The sequence below is a fragment of the Dromiciops gliroides genome, chromosome 2 (genome assembly GCF_019393635.1).
Source record: "Dromiciops gliroides isolate mDroGli1 chromosome 2, mDroGli1.pri, whole genome shotgun sequence".
Classification (NCBI taxonomy): domain Eukaryota; kingdom Metazoa; phylum Chordata; class Mammalia; order Microbiotheria; family Microbiotheriidae; genus Dromiciops; species Dromiciops gliroides.
The window spans coordinates 281726800-281740514 of record NC_057862.1 but is presented as its reverse complement, the minus strand read 5'-3'; the positions used below and the strand labels follow the sequence as shown (position 1 = coordinate 281740514).

The following is a 13715-nucleotide window of genomic DNA, read 5'->3' as shown; positions in this document are numbered from 1 at the left end:
ATTTTATTTTTTGAAAATACATTTTATGGATTTTACATATTTACTTCAATCTTTGTTCTCCCACTAATTGAATCTTCAAAAAAACAAAAATGAAAACATTTAATTTGGAGATATAGAAACCATAACTGATAATGTATATAAGATCGTTATAGTTATATAGAGTAGGGATATATATTTTATTATCTGTTCTTCAGGACCTTCACTAGTTTTTAAATTACTCAAGAGTTCAATTTTCTTTCCAATTGCATTGATATAGTTTATTGCTCTCTTGATTCTGCTTATTTTGCCCTGCTTCAGTTCATACAAATCTTCCTATGTTTCTTCAAATTCCTCATTTATATTTTTTTACTATGTAATAATACTCCATTAAATAACCCTTTTCCAGTCATTTTTTTGTAGATAGACTTTCCGCTTTTTCCAGTTCTTTGCCACCATGAAGGGTTTCTACGACTGTTTTTATATATATTAGACTTTTGTTCCTGACTTTAACATCCTTGGGACATATGCTTAAATAGTGAGTGAAAACACTGAGTCAAAATGATTATGGACAATTTACTCACTTTTGTTGCACATTTCCAAATTCATGTCCAGAATGATTGACCTCCCTCATTTTATACATAAGAAAAGAGGCCCAAAAAATTAGAATATATAGGTATTAAGTGGTTCCACTTTTTTTTTTCTTCAAATCTAGGATTTGAAACAAGCTCCTCTGATCCTAAATCTAGTACCCTTTCCACTGCACTACACTGCTTCTATCACCATTTCAAAACAAAGTTATGACGACATATATCAGTGCAACTTTGGTCTAAGTTTGGGTCCAGAGGAATCAGATTTGTTCTTCTTCTGGCCCCCAAAATAACAATATGCTCCAATTTACTCATGTCTGGGCAGCTTCTGCCTGCCTAGGAAATTCTAAGGAGACACTCAACAACCAGCTTTTACCTAATGGAAACAATCAATTATCAACAATAAATGAATGAAATATTAATCATGAATTGATTAATAATACAACAAATTAGTCATTAAATATTCTCAATATTCTAAAGGTGTTAGTGGAAAAGGCAAATAAATGATAGCAAGATGAGAATTTGTTGTGGCCTTTCTCAGCTAAATAGAGCAGCTAGGTGGCTCAGTGGATAGAGTACTGGGCCTGGAGTCAGGAAGACCTGAGTTCAAATCTGGCCTCAGACATTTACTAGATGTGTGACCCTGGGCAAGTCACTTAACCCTGTTTGCTTTAGTTTCCTCATCTTTAAAATGAGCTGGAGAAGGAAATGGCAAACCACTCCAGAGTCTTTGCCAAGAAAACCCCAAATGGGGTCACAAAGAGTCAGACATGACCAAAACAACTGAACAATTCTCAGCTAAATAGTGCCTTCAGCCAAGACACACTTGAAAACCACACTCCTGATGATTGTTACTTCAATGCGGATGAAGGAGGTGGAAGATTTAACTTCTGTGTTTAGTTTGGAGCAAGATTAATATTATATACCTCTGGTTCTCATTCTGTTTGGTTTCCAAAGCGATGTTTTTGGTACAAACTTCATGAATGGGGTTCTTTTGGAGCATAAGAGAGGCAGGGCACAGATATACTTCTCTCTGATATTAATTCACAGATAAATAGTTACTACTATAGCAGTGACTTGTAAACATGGGGAAAACTAATTAAAATGCTATTGACCAGAATTTTCTTTAAATCAATCATCTAGAGAAATTTTCAAGGGATGGCCAGCCAGTGATTAAAAATAGTATTCTCACAATCCCTTTGAGGGGAATCCAAATTCCATTATCTACTAGAGGAACTCAATTAGCATTTTTTTTTTTTTTGGTGAGGCAATTGGGGTTAAGTGACTTGCCCAGGGTCACACAGCTAGTAAGTGTTAAGTGTCTGAGGCCAGATATGAACTCAGGTCCTCCTGAATCCAGGGCTGGTGCTTTATCCACTGCACCACCTAGCTGCCCCTCAATTAGCATTTCTTGATGGTAGGTTTTGTGCCTAGCTCCTTTAATGACACAACTATAGGATGACGGAGAACATAGATTTCAACCTAGAAGGAACCTTAAGAAGCCATCTAGTATACAGTTAATGAAACTGAGGTCCACAGAGGTTAATTTGCTCCAGGTCACAGAGGTAAAGGACAGAAAAGAACATAGGGCCTTTGACTCCAAATCCAATATTCTTTCTACATTTCCATGTACAAGTGGGTTTTTTTTCTTTGCTTCAGGTTCCAGTCAGTGAGGTTTGACTCCTACTGAGCCTTTTCTGTTACTTGAATTGTGATAATGCTTTATTAGTAATGGTTTACTTAAAAAACCAAAGAGATACTGTTGTAAAAGCAGGCAGTGCCATAGCTCACTGTTTAAAGAGCTTTGAGGGGAAAAGAGCAAGAGTGAATTATGGGGAAAGGAACATAATTGCACCTGGCTTGCTTTTTAGTTTTAATGTCTCTTATTTTTTTTAATAGCTGGGGCATGTATTCCATATGATAAAAAAAAAAATCTATGAACTTTTAAATTCTAAGCCATTCATAAGAGAGACCTAAGTGTTTTAGGGAAAGTTTTGCGTTTTCTCAAAACTAAGATTATTCTCTGCTATGAAGGGTGGCTCTTATTAATGCAAAAGTGTAAGCATATGTTAAATTTTCCTTCAAGTTCAGTGTGATTGGCAACTCAATGGCCATGTGGCTTGCAGACTCTAGAAGCTGGTAACAATTAACCACAGGTTAGTTCCAGACATAAGTCTCAATGTATGGCAGAGACTCTATGCAAACAAGCAGTTAGAAGCTTTTCAGTTACTTTTGGTCAGGTGAACTTTTTTTTTTTTAGGTGAGCATTTTTGCTAAGAGTTACTAGCAATCAATAATGTATACACAGGATGGGCAGCAACTGCCAACACCCTAGTCTATTAATGGTTAATGGTTAATGGGTCAAGCATCACTTTGCCAAGTCTAGATTGCCTGAAGCCGTAAGTCCAAATCCTGCAAAGGGGAAAAATATGGTCCTTTTATAATCTACAGGGGGTGGAAGAACTTTAGAATACCATCTTCTAAATATGGCTTAATTAAAGAAAAGATCATTACCATCAAATCAATCAGGCATCTACAACAGTACCTCAACTACTGTGTCTCATGCTTTTCACAACAGGGTTAGGAGAAACTTAAAGGTCATTTATTCTAAATTTCTTATTTTACAGATAACAATGGATGAGTGACTTGTCCAAAGTCAATAACGTAGTAAGTACCAGAGCCTGGATTCAAAACCTAAAAAATATAGTGCTATTTCCCCAGTACCAATGGCTCCAAAGGGTTTACAGCTGAAGAATAATGTTTTGAAGGAGTTTGGAAATAGATGTTGGTTTTTAAAAAGTGGGTTATAAAAGATGCACATTAGGGGCAGCTAGGTGGCGCAGTGGATAAGAGCACCGGCCCTGGAGTCAGGAGTACCTGAGTTCAAATCCGGCCTCAGACACTTAATACTAGCTGTGTGACCCTGGGCAAGTCACTTAACCCCAATTGCCTCACTAAAAAAAAAATAATAAAATAAAATAAAAGATGCACATTAAGTTTGCAGATAATGTAGGGAGATGAATCTGGAGGGGGAGAAACAGCTGGAGAGGAACAGAAAACACCCTGGATAATAAAATCAGTTTAACATGATCTGATATGATCTCTTAGTTAACTCAAGTCAGAAATAAAGTAGTAAAATTCAACGAGAAGGCTTAACACAAATTAGCTGTGCAGTTTTAACTTGTTTTATGCACATCTCCCCAGCTCCCACCCCAAAGGCTGCCTCCTCATCGTAGAGTTTCTTCCCTTAGTACTTAGGACCTTCTCACCCTAAACATCTCTGGGCCATGCTGGGCCCCTGCTCCCACTGGTGAGTTCCTTCTGGGTCTCCTTTCTGGAGGTAGGCCCAGTCTGGCCATGCTTCCTTCCTCCCCCAGCTGTGTTTCTGGGCTTCCCCACCATTCCCCCTTTTCAGTTCCCTTTTATGTGTTGTCTCTCCTACATGAGCGTGCCTTGAGAGTAGGCACTTTTTGTTTTGTATCCCCAGCACTAAGCACAGCACCTGGCCTCAAAAGCACTAAAAGACGGATGCCCGCCTGCTTATCCTGATTGGTATTTTGTTTTTTAATGAACTGAACATTTAAAATGTACTTGGAAGGTCCACCGTTAGAAATCCTTGATGAAGTCTCAGTATCGCCATGTGTAAATCCACATTTTTATTGTATAAACAGGCTCAATCTTAAATTCCTTCGATCCTCCATTTAGGTAACACCTCTGCAGTGCAACCTTCCTGATTCCCAGTTGTTAAGACTCTCTCCCACTTCGAATGACCCATGACTCACTTTTCTGTGTACATGTTGTACCTCTCAGCAGAATGCAAGCATCCTGAGAGCAGGGGCCACTTTACTTTTGCCTTTGTGTTCTCAGCATCTCGCACATAAGTATACGTGCTTGTTGAAGTGAAAGAAAAATAAAAGGAAAAAAAAAACCCAGCAGCCCGCTGCCATTTGGCATCAAGTCCAAATCTTGAAGAAGAAAACCTAAATTAAGGTTATTGATTGAAGCCCTTGATGAATTCTCTGGAAAAAATTTGGAAGGAGCTGAGCACTTGTGGTCTAGACACCTCCTGAACTATATAAGGTTTAGAAGTCCTCATACACAAGGGGTAGAACCCAAACCTGAATACAGTGGGTACGGTGGGTGACTCATAGTCAGGTTCCAGTGAATCCATTCTGACTCATCTTTTTCACATGTACTTTAAAATGCTGGCCCTTGGGGGCGGCTATGTGGCGCAGTGGATAAAGCACTGGCCCTGGATTCAGGAGTACCTGAGTTCAAATCCAGCCTCAGACACTTGACACTTACTAGCTGTGTGACCCCGGGCAAGTCACTTAACCCCCATTGCCCCGCAAAAAAAAAAAAAAAATGCTGGCCCTTTTCCCATTCCATATTCCAGGAGTGAATGATGGACACCTGATCACAGTATTTTCCTAGTTACCCCAAACCCCAGAAGTGCATTTTGCTTTTCCCACTCATTCCTATTCTCATTTTATCAATGTAGTTAGAATCCCAAGAACAATGCAAGCCTGCCTAAATGGGAATTATGTAGAAAGGGAGTATGAAATTATTATCATCTAGTCAGGGCAAAACCTGACCAGCCTGAACATAACTAGGCTTTCCACAAGAATTCGTATGGATTATTTATGAATGAATGAAGAGGATACAAAGGAAAATCACAAAATACTCTAACAAGGTTGGAATAAGTGAAAGCAATCAATATGATTTAGCTTAGGGAAGAGAAAGCAGATCCTTTGATGAAAGGTGAGTTTCTGGTTTTATTTCAAGAGAGAAGGGGAAATGGGCTTCCTCTCCAGTAGTACTTTAGCTTTATATATATATATATATATAAAATCCTGAAAGGAATTATTAGTGTTAAATGGGTGGGAGCAGAAAATTGGTGTCTGAAGTCTCAGAGCTTTGTAAAGAAACCAAATTCTTATCTCCTTATTGTGTTTCAGCGTGATACTGCCAGGTGAGGGGGCTGACTAAGTGGTCACTCAAGGAGGGATATTTTGGGCCTTTGATTCCACTGTGATTTATAGTTGTTCTGTCGATATGAAAAGAATGAGGGCATTAAGTAAAACAGCATAAAGGGTTCATGCTGTCTCAATCACAGTACCAGAATGAAACTGAATCTTCTTGTCATGGTGATTTGCAAGATAAAAAAATCATGACATTTCAAAAAGAAAGCTTGATATTTGAAAACTGAAAAGAAAACCAGAAAGGAATTTTATACAATATTACTGAACTTATTCTCTATAAAACAGCCTACATTTGTTTACAAAAAGATAGTTACCAAGACAATAATGGTTAAAGAAATCAACACAATGATTTTATTTTATCTCATTTTTTTTTCTCTTCTTGTATATGGGAGATCTAGAAGCTTTGCAAAAGCCTCTATGTTCAAAAGCCTTTCCAGTCTATCCTCTTGTTCAAGCATTCAATTGCATGATGAAAACTGGAGAAATCTTCCTTAGTGATGATGCTGGAGAAAAACCAAACAAACCCAACAATAAAAGATTATGGAGCCAAAATTTCCATAAGTAAGGACACAGGGATGATGTCATATTTCTGTGTTATCTAGAGAACATTTCCCCAAACTATTAATATCTTAAACCACAACTAGAAAAATCTACCAAATACCTAGTTGTCATGCCAAATCTACATTAGTCTACAGTTTAAGGCAATAAGATAGATATTTGAAATACACCTTTTCTCCTGGTGTGCTCTGAGGCAAAGTAACTCTGTTTAGTCACCAAAACATTCATTGTTCGGAATTAAAAACAGCCAAACTCTGGTAGTAATTCACAGCACTTCACATTTAAGTCAGATATCTAAGTGATAGGAAGGTTATACTTTTTTGGATTTCATACTGCTGCAAACTGTAAATGCAGATCATACAAACAGTAAAGTGAGTAAACGCAGAAACATCATCCCTGGGTACCTACTCTCTAGAACCTTTGGCAAATTCATATTCAGCTTCAGACAACTCTTGAACAGGGTGTAAAAGTTGAAGAAGCCACTTTGGCTGTTCCCTTGTATATGAGTGGGCTTCTTTAACATTTGGCAGTGCAAAAAAGATCAATCCTGTGTTCTTTTCAGTAAACAGAGTTTTCAAGGTATGATCTCCTTCCCAGATAAAGCCATTCATCCCATATTTCTCAATAAATGAAAGGACAAACTAAATTCTTTAGCAGAAGCAAAAAAAATTAAAGAGGGCTGCTGCTTCTTCCCAAAGATTTCCACATCAGCTAAAGAAATCATCTTTAGATCAAAAGCTCCATCCAAAGCATAATAGGATTATTCTGAATAAATAAAGCTAACATAATTACAGAATTCCCTCAATTTCTTGTTTTGGACATTTTAAGAATATTTAAACATCTAAAAATGTAATGAAAGGATAGGGAATAGAAGGGCTGGGCGAGTTGGCTCTTTGCCATGGGGTAGAATTATAATTGTAATCCCCCTTTAAAAGAAAAATTTTAAATGTTCCACTCATATACTTTTTGAATGAAGGCTACTAGAATATAACAATTTAAAAATAAACTTTATTCTTCCTCCCCAAGAACAGATAATAAACAGCTTCCCAGGACATGCAGACATTCAATGCAGATGGAATTCTATCTCACATGATGCAACAAGTTTGTTGCAGTGGATCAGAATTTGGTGCTTCTTACTCCTTTGCTTTTTATTCCATAAAGGTAGTAATGTAAAAGAACCATTCAGGAGAACCATCCATATGTTTGCTTTCAGTAGTGTATGATTCCTTGGTGATTAGCACAAACAGGTTGAATTTCTAAATATTTACTTGGTTCTCAACTCTCCTCTTAGTACCCTGAGTGCTTCTGCCAAAAATAGATCTATCTACCTGAGTCATGCTATGTAGACACTTAGTTTTGTGTTTCACTGCTTCCACTGAAATATTTTAAATTGTAGGTAACTTACTTTTCTAACTTCTTTGTCTTTTTTTTTGCTTTAAAGTTGATTGTCACTTAGCGTCATATTGCATAATGCTATTTTCCCTTTTGGTTTCAAAGTTTCAGGAAAAATTAATAAAATACTTAAGTTGAAAACTTCTTCCTCTGAGACAACAGTATCTTCTTATCCTTTATCAAATATATCTTTCTCCATGGTAATGGTATTACCTTGGAAAGAAATAATAACCTTCCTCTAAAACAGCTCTTGGCATACCTTAATTATCAAACTATTGGCCAGGAATATGATGGTTACTAACAGAAGCCTACAATGTGGGATTTAGAATGATTGTTTTAATTAATTAAGATTGTTTGTTGAATGTATCTGTTACATCATTTTAATTCCCCTTTCCCTCTCCCACTAGAAATGCCATAAACATAGCCTTTTGACAAATCCCCCCCTAAGGTTAGTACTGATTTTTTTTTTATGGTGGGTGAAAAATAACATAGATGGGCCTAAGAAAATACACTCTTCTAAAGCTGTGCAACATCAATAACGGCTTTTAAAAATTCTTATTTAAAGAGTCCTTTTTTCCATCTGGTTGTGAGATACCAAGTGACTTGAAGGCATTCAGCACCCAATTGTAAGCCTGATTTAAATCTCAATCTCTCTAATTTTAGATTTTATAATCAATTTTGAGAGGGAGAACAGACTTTTTAGTGAGATGGCTCTAAACCAGATTTCTTTTTACCCTGGGGCAGGAGTTGTTTCCTAACATTTGCCAGCGTCCTCTATTACACACACAAAAGGGGCAAGCAAGTGACAAAACATACAGGTTCCTCTTGCTAAGTTTCCTACCCTCAGCATCAGTTCTTCCAGTGGGCACTTAGAGGTTATCTACAATTAGGGGCAGGCAGATTAGAAAATGGCCAAAGCTTGTTAGTGGAACAAAAGGTGACCCCTTTCCAGGATGTCTCTATCTGGAACAATTCTGACAACTGGCAAGACATTCTGTTCCCTCTAAGTATCTCATTTTTCAGGATCAGCTGAGTTTCATTTTAAGTAGCATCAAAGACCTAAAATTAAACTTGGTTACTAAGAAAACAAAGTTTTCTTTGAAAGAAACTGACGTACACATAACCCAGAGATTTTATTCACCAATGAGCTCATCTCTTACAGTACTTAAGTGTTAAAAGAGTTTAATGATCTCTGGAATCATTCCCCTTCACTGGAGATTCATACTATATCAAGTTACCAAAAGATAATTCCCTAAAGTACTAAGATCACTGGTACCCTGAGCAAACATCTTCAAAGATTAGGAGTCACCCCAGTTTCACAAAACAGAGAACAGTGGTGCAGCATGGGAAGGAGGACCATAGAAGGGAGAGTGCTAAGAGGAAGGAAAGGGTAGACTACAATAACCAGAAGAGTGCTTTAATTACACACAGGGGACTCAATACCAGTTTACTTAATTTTAAAAGTTGGGGCAGCTAGGTGGCGCAGCCGATAAGGCACCAGCCTTGGATTCAGGAGGACCTGAGTTCAAACCCAGCCTCAGACACTTACTAGCTGTGTGACTCTGGGCAAGTCACTTAACCCCCATTGCCCTGAAAAAAAAAAGATTCCAAAAAGTTAATATGCTTATGATAAAAAATCAAGGGAGGAGACAAACAAGAAGATGTGAACAAGCAAAATATTTTAAAATTTCCTTAGTGTTTTATGTATACAACAAGCAACTAGAAAACCTATGAGAATAATGGAACCGACTGTGCTTCAAGGAACCTCATCAGTGTTGGGTATACTGCAAGTAATCTTACTAGGGAACTTTGCAATGTTAACTGCTGACATTTTTTAAATGACACACTAAAGTCTGTCTAAAAATGGAATCCTCCTGTTTATCCCATCTGATCTGTTTGTAAGGATAAAACAAAAAACTCCAAAACAATGAAATACACAGATTAGGAACTGAGGTAATCCCAAAGATGAGATGGGAGAAGGCACTTCTTCACCTTCTTTGCAGAGGGGAAGGAATTATGTCTGTGAACACTGCATATGATGTCAGATTTCTTCAATGTCTTGGCTAATTTTGTTGAATTGTGCCTTTTCTCCTCTTTTTTATTCTTTGTTATAAGGGATGACTCTTCAGAAAAGGGGGTGAAGGGTATGTGACCCATGAGGTGATACAGAAACAGAATATCTTTAAAACAAAAACTGTTTTAATAGCTTTCCTGAAAGCCACTGCAAATGAAGTATGATATTTCCCTTGTGTTCTCAGCACCCTCTGAGGGGGTCACTGCTATGCTTGGTTTTTACCTGCTCACCTGGCAGGTGTTCTTGTGGGTCTACTTTCCTTCTAGGTATTCCAATCAATCCAACAAGACTAAGTGAGTGGCATGGATTCAGGCTGCTTGCTTGTCAATAATGAAGGCTATGAAAACTCTCCTTTGTTTTGGGGGCTTATTTATGAGGAAGGATTGAAAAGTTTCAGTCCCTCAAGGTTCTCCACCATTCTCTCTTTATTACTCCGTGCCAACTTCTAAGCACACTTCTAATTCTGATCAAATGAGCATTGAAATATTCAGACTGCATGTCTGTGTACAACCTCGATGAATAGCAAACTATTATGGAACTTGTATATAACCCTGCATCTATATTCTCACGTACAAGTCAGAGAAGCCATCAAAGAAAGACAGCTCTGGCTAACTGTAAAGTGAATAAGTCTTCCAAATGAAGGATCTCTTTCTATTTTTTCTATCATTTTAGCCAACATGTATGTAACTAAATAAATCCAAAGGTTCAAAGCAAAATTCTCTCAAACAAATGACAGAGGTGCTGTTTGCTTGTTAGCCTCCAAAGCATAACTTATTGGTCCTCTGGTCCACTTCTTGGATCTAGGAGGAAAAGGTTTATGCCAGTGGCAGGGAAATAAAAATCCAGGGATTTAGTCCTTTTCGGTAGTAAACAAGAGCATTAAAAATGAGACAGAAACAAGGAAAGAGAGAGACAGTCAGAAATAGAGATAAGGGGGAAAAGGAAGAGAAAGAGAGGGAGAGGGAAAGAGAGAAGAGAGAGGGGAAAGGGAAGGATAAGTTCTTTTTTCAAACACTACATTTGTAAAAGTGATTCTAGATCATGGAGGTCTGAGCAATATCAATATCATCAGTCAAACTGAATACTGAAATATTCTATATTTACCTTTTTCATTAATTCATCTCTGGTTTTAAACTGTGGCAGATCTTCTACTTCAATCCCATCAGCCATTTCTATTACCTTGTCTAAAAGTTCCTTGTTGTAACTGTACAATAAAAAGTAAGGTAAATGGCTTGGAATGAAGAATCACTTGTAGCTGTGTGTTAATATGAAACTGCAGTACATCAGACTGTAAAACTCTCTGGAGATTGCCTTGATATTGTAGGAAAAGCATATTAACTCTCTAGCAGCCTGAAGATATTTTGGTTAAGAAACTGTTTATTATGCTTGAAGGTACTCAGAGGAAGATATAGGAGTTATGAATAAGCAGACGTTTCAGGATTTAGATATGTAAAGTACACTTTTTTTTTTTTTGGTGGGGCAATGAGGGTTAAGTGTAAAGTATGCTTTACATTTGGAAGTGATATTTAAGCTAAAAGATTATTTTTTCAGAGCTTAGGAATGGTGGACTTAGGAAACTGACACTTCTCCTGCTTCAGCACTGGGTACTAATAGATAGAAGTGACAGTCTCTGCTTCTACAAAGGTTCTCTTCAGGGACACAGAGGTCCTTCTCATCTCTATATTAACCCAGCCCCTATGGCCCACTGTAGCTTTGCACTCCTTGTAAGTCTAAAAGTACAAGATAGTGGCTTGGACTAGGAAAAGCTGTGTGATCAGGCAGGCTTGGAGACAGAGGTAGTTCTTAACTGATAGTGAAAACAGTACTGGGGTCAAGAATGAGACCCAATGTTATTTAACAATCCTACACGTGAAGCTATTTTCATCATCATTTCTGAAGCCCTTCTAGTAATGTGCTTCATAAGCAGACTCATTCATCCTCGATACTTACTCCCTTGTGAAGGGCAAGGAGCATTTGGAGTGGTTATACCTTTTATATGCTTGGCACAAAGCCGGTTCTTGATGTTAAACAGAGATCTCCATTTTCATAAATTGGATGATGGAAGGACCCAGGCTTCTCCAGGAATAAAACCAGGTAAGATAGGCATTCCATGTCTATTCTTAATACCTTGTCAGAAGGGTACTGATGGGGAAGGAGCAGAACAATGAGAGGAAATGAATATTGTATATATAGTATTAAGGAGAAGGCAAAGGCATAATACTAGGTGTTTTATCTTCATAGAAAGGTTTTCACAGAATATTAGTCCTGAAAAGAACCTTAGAGACCATCTCGTTCAGAGGATCTTAACCTAGAGTTCATGGAATCCCCCCTCCCCCCAGGAATCTGTGGACAGATTTCAGGGGATCTATGGACTTACTTTTAAGGGGGTTTTGTTGTGTTATTTTGAAATCTATGGACTTAGAAGGGGGGGAAATGACATCTTTATTTTCAATAACATCCAATTAAAATTTAGCATTTCCTTCAATTATTTATTTTTTAAAAAACAATTATTCTCGGGCGGCTAGGTGGCCCAGTGGATAAAGCACCGGCCCCGGATTCAGGAGGACCTGAGTTCAAATCCGGCCTCAGACACTTGACACTTACTAGCTGTGTGACCCTGGGCAAGTTACTTAACCTTCATTGCCCAGAAAAAAACAGAACAAAAACAAACAAACAAAAACAAACAATTATTCTGAGAAGGGATTTACAGGCTTCGCCAGACTGCCAAAGGGTCCTTGGTCTGGTTCAAATCCTTCATTTTACAGAGAAGACAACTAGGGTTTAGAGATCATATTAGTAAATTACTGGCAGAAAAAAAAAACTAAGACTTAAGTCTCTTGACTTCCAATCTGGGATTGTTTCCATATCACAATGAATAAGGAGAGGTAAGAAAGGGGGAATGTTTTTCTTCAAAGGGAAAGAGAAACCCTATGGAATGGGCATAGAAAAAGGGGTCATCAGTGAAAAGGGCACAGCCAAGAAACTGTCAGAGAAGAAGCCAAAGAGCTCAGTGAGTTAGATATCAGAAAGAGAAAAGTCCAATACAATAGGGCTGGTGTCGAGGAATAGAACTGGCCCCAGCTGGTCAGGGGAGGTCTGACCACATGAATCTACTCCAACAGTCAAGGGATCAAAAGTATGTGGATACAGATTTAGTGGAATTAAGAGGGGTTCAAGCCTAGATTCGGCCTCAGTAAACTGAAGGATGAGGGGAGGGTTATGTATTCCTCCCCCCTCCCTCACTTTCGGTCAGGGATTGTCAAACAGATTTCTGAGTCAAGGAATGGGCTTGGGGAGGTGGGGTCAGAGAATAAGGCGGCAAAAGGGGCTCGAGAAGTTAGTCTTGGGGCGGTGGGCCTAGACATCAGGCTAAGGGGTGGGGGCTGTCAGAAGATAGATTTGGTCTGGTGGTCCCGGGGTCAGAGGTTAGGATTGGATAGGTGGTGGGCCTAATGGGGTGGAGGTCAGGGTCAGGGGTCGGCACCTGCAGCCCAGGAAGAGGTGGTTGGCCCACACCATGGACAGCGCCAGCAGCTGGTCCAGGCTGCGGCCGCCGTCGGGCTGGTCCTGGTAATCGGGCAGGTGGCGCAGGATGAACTCCATGCGAGCCTTCCAGTGCTTCTCGCTCTCCGAGTAAGCCCGGAACTGCTCGGCGAACTCGGCTACCTGCCTCGTCCCCTTTACCAGCTCCTCTACTGCGGCTGAAGTCCCCTCATCCCCAACCATCGTACTCCCAACACTACCACAGAACCCAGCCTGCCAGACAGCCGCATTCCCACAGTACACCGCGCCGCCTCCGCCCTCCGGATAGAGAGGCTCCCGCGCGGAGGCCGCTCTCGCCGCGCGCCCCTTGACTGCTCTGGAGGACCTCCCCGGGCGCGGGTCCTGAGGCACCCAAACACGTCATCAGTCATCCGCCTGCGGGGAGGAGGAAGTGACTCAGAACCTGAACTGTGGATGTCACTGGTGTGACCTCCCAGTGTCACCTCCCCAGCACTAGCCTGAGTGTCATTATTCCAAGTGTCATTGTTCTGTGCCACCTTGACTTAATACCCCAAGTGTCACATACCCCTTTTCAGCTCAAGTCAAGTTACCAAGCTTTTATTAAAGCGCCTATTATGTACCCGTCCCTGGGCAAAAAAA

At 39.4% G+C, this 13715-nt stretch overlaps 1 protein-coding gene across 2 annotated transcripts; it reads right to left on the bottom strand.

The window, feature by feature from the left end:
• Positions 1-5839: 5839 nt before the first annotated feature.
• CDKN2AIPNL (CDKN2A interacting protein N-terminal like) lies at positions 5840-13367 on the bottom strand. Of its 2 annotated transcripts, XM_043986946.1 has the most exons (3): positions 13057-13367; positions 10677-10776; positions 5840-6051 (listed from the first exon to the last, which is right to left on the bottom strand). In XM_043986946.1, the coding sequence occupies exons 1-3, from the start codon at positions 13296-13298 to the stop codon at positions 6040-6042; spliced, it is 354 nt and encodes a 117-aa protein (XP_043842881.1). In that variant the 5' UTR covers positions 13299-13367; the 3' UTR covers positions 5840-6039. The 2 variants fall into 2 exon arrangements, with proteins under 2 accessions (XP_043842881.1, XP_043842880.1); XM_043986945.1 differs by lacking the exon at positions 5840-6051 and having other exon boundaries at positions 10641-10776.
• Between the last annotated feature and the right edge of the window lie 348 nt (positions 13368-13715).

Coding starts and splice junctions, on each gene's coding strand:
- CDKN2AIPNL (XM_043986945.1), bottom strand. CDS start 13,298: ATGGTTGGGGATGAGGGGACTTCAGCCGCAGTAGAGGAGCTGGTAAAG. Junction 10,777..13,056: donor CACCTCTTCCTGGGCTGCAG/GTGCCGACCCCT, acceptor TTTATTGTACAG/TTACAACAAGGAACTTTTAG.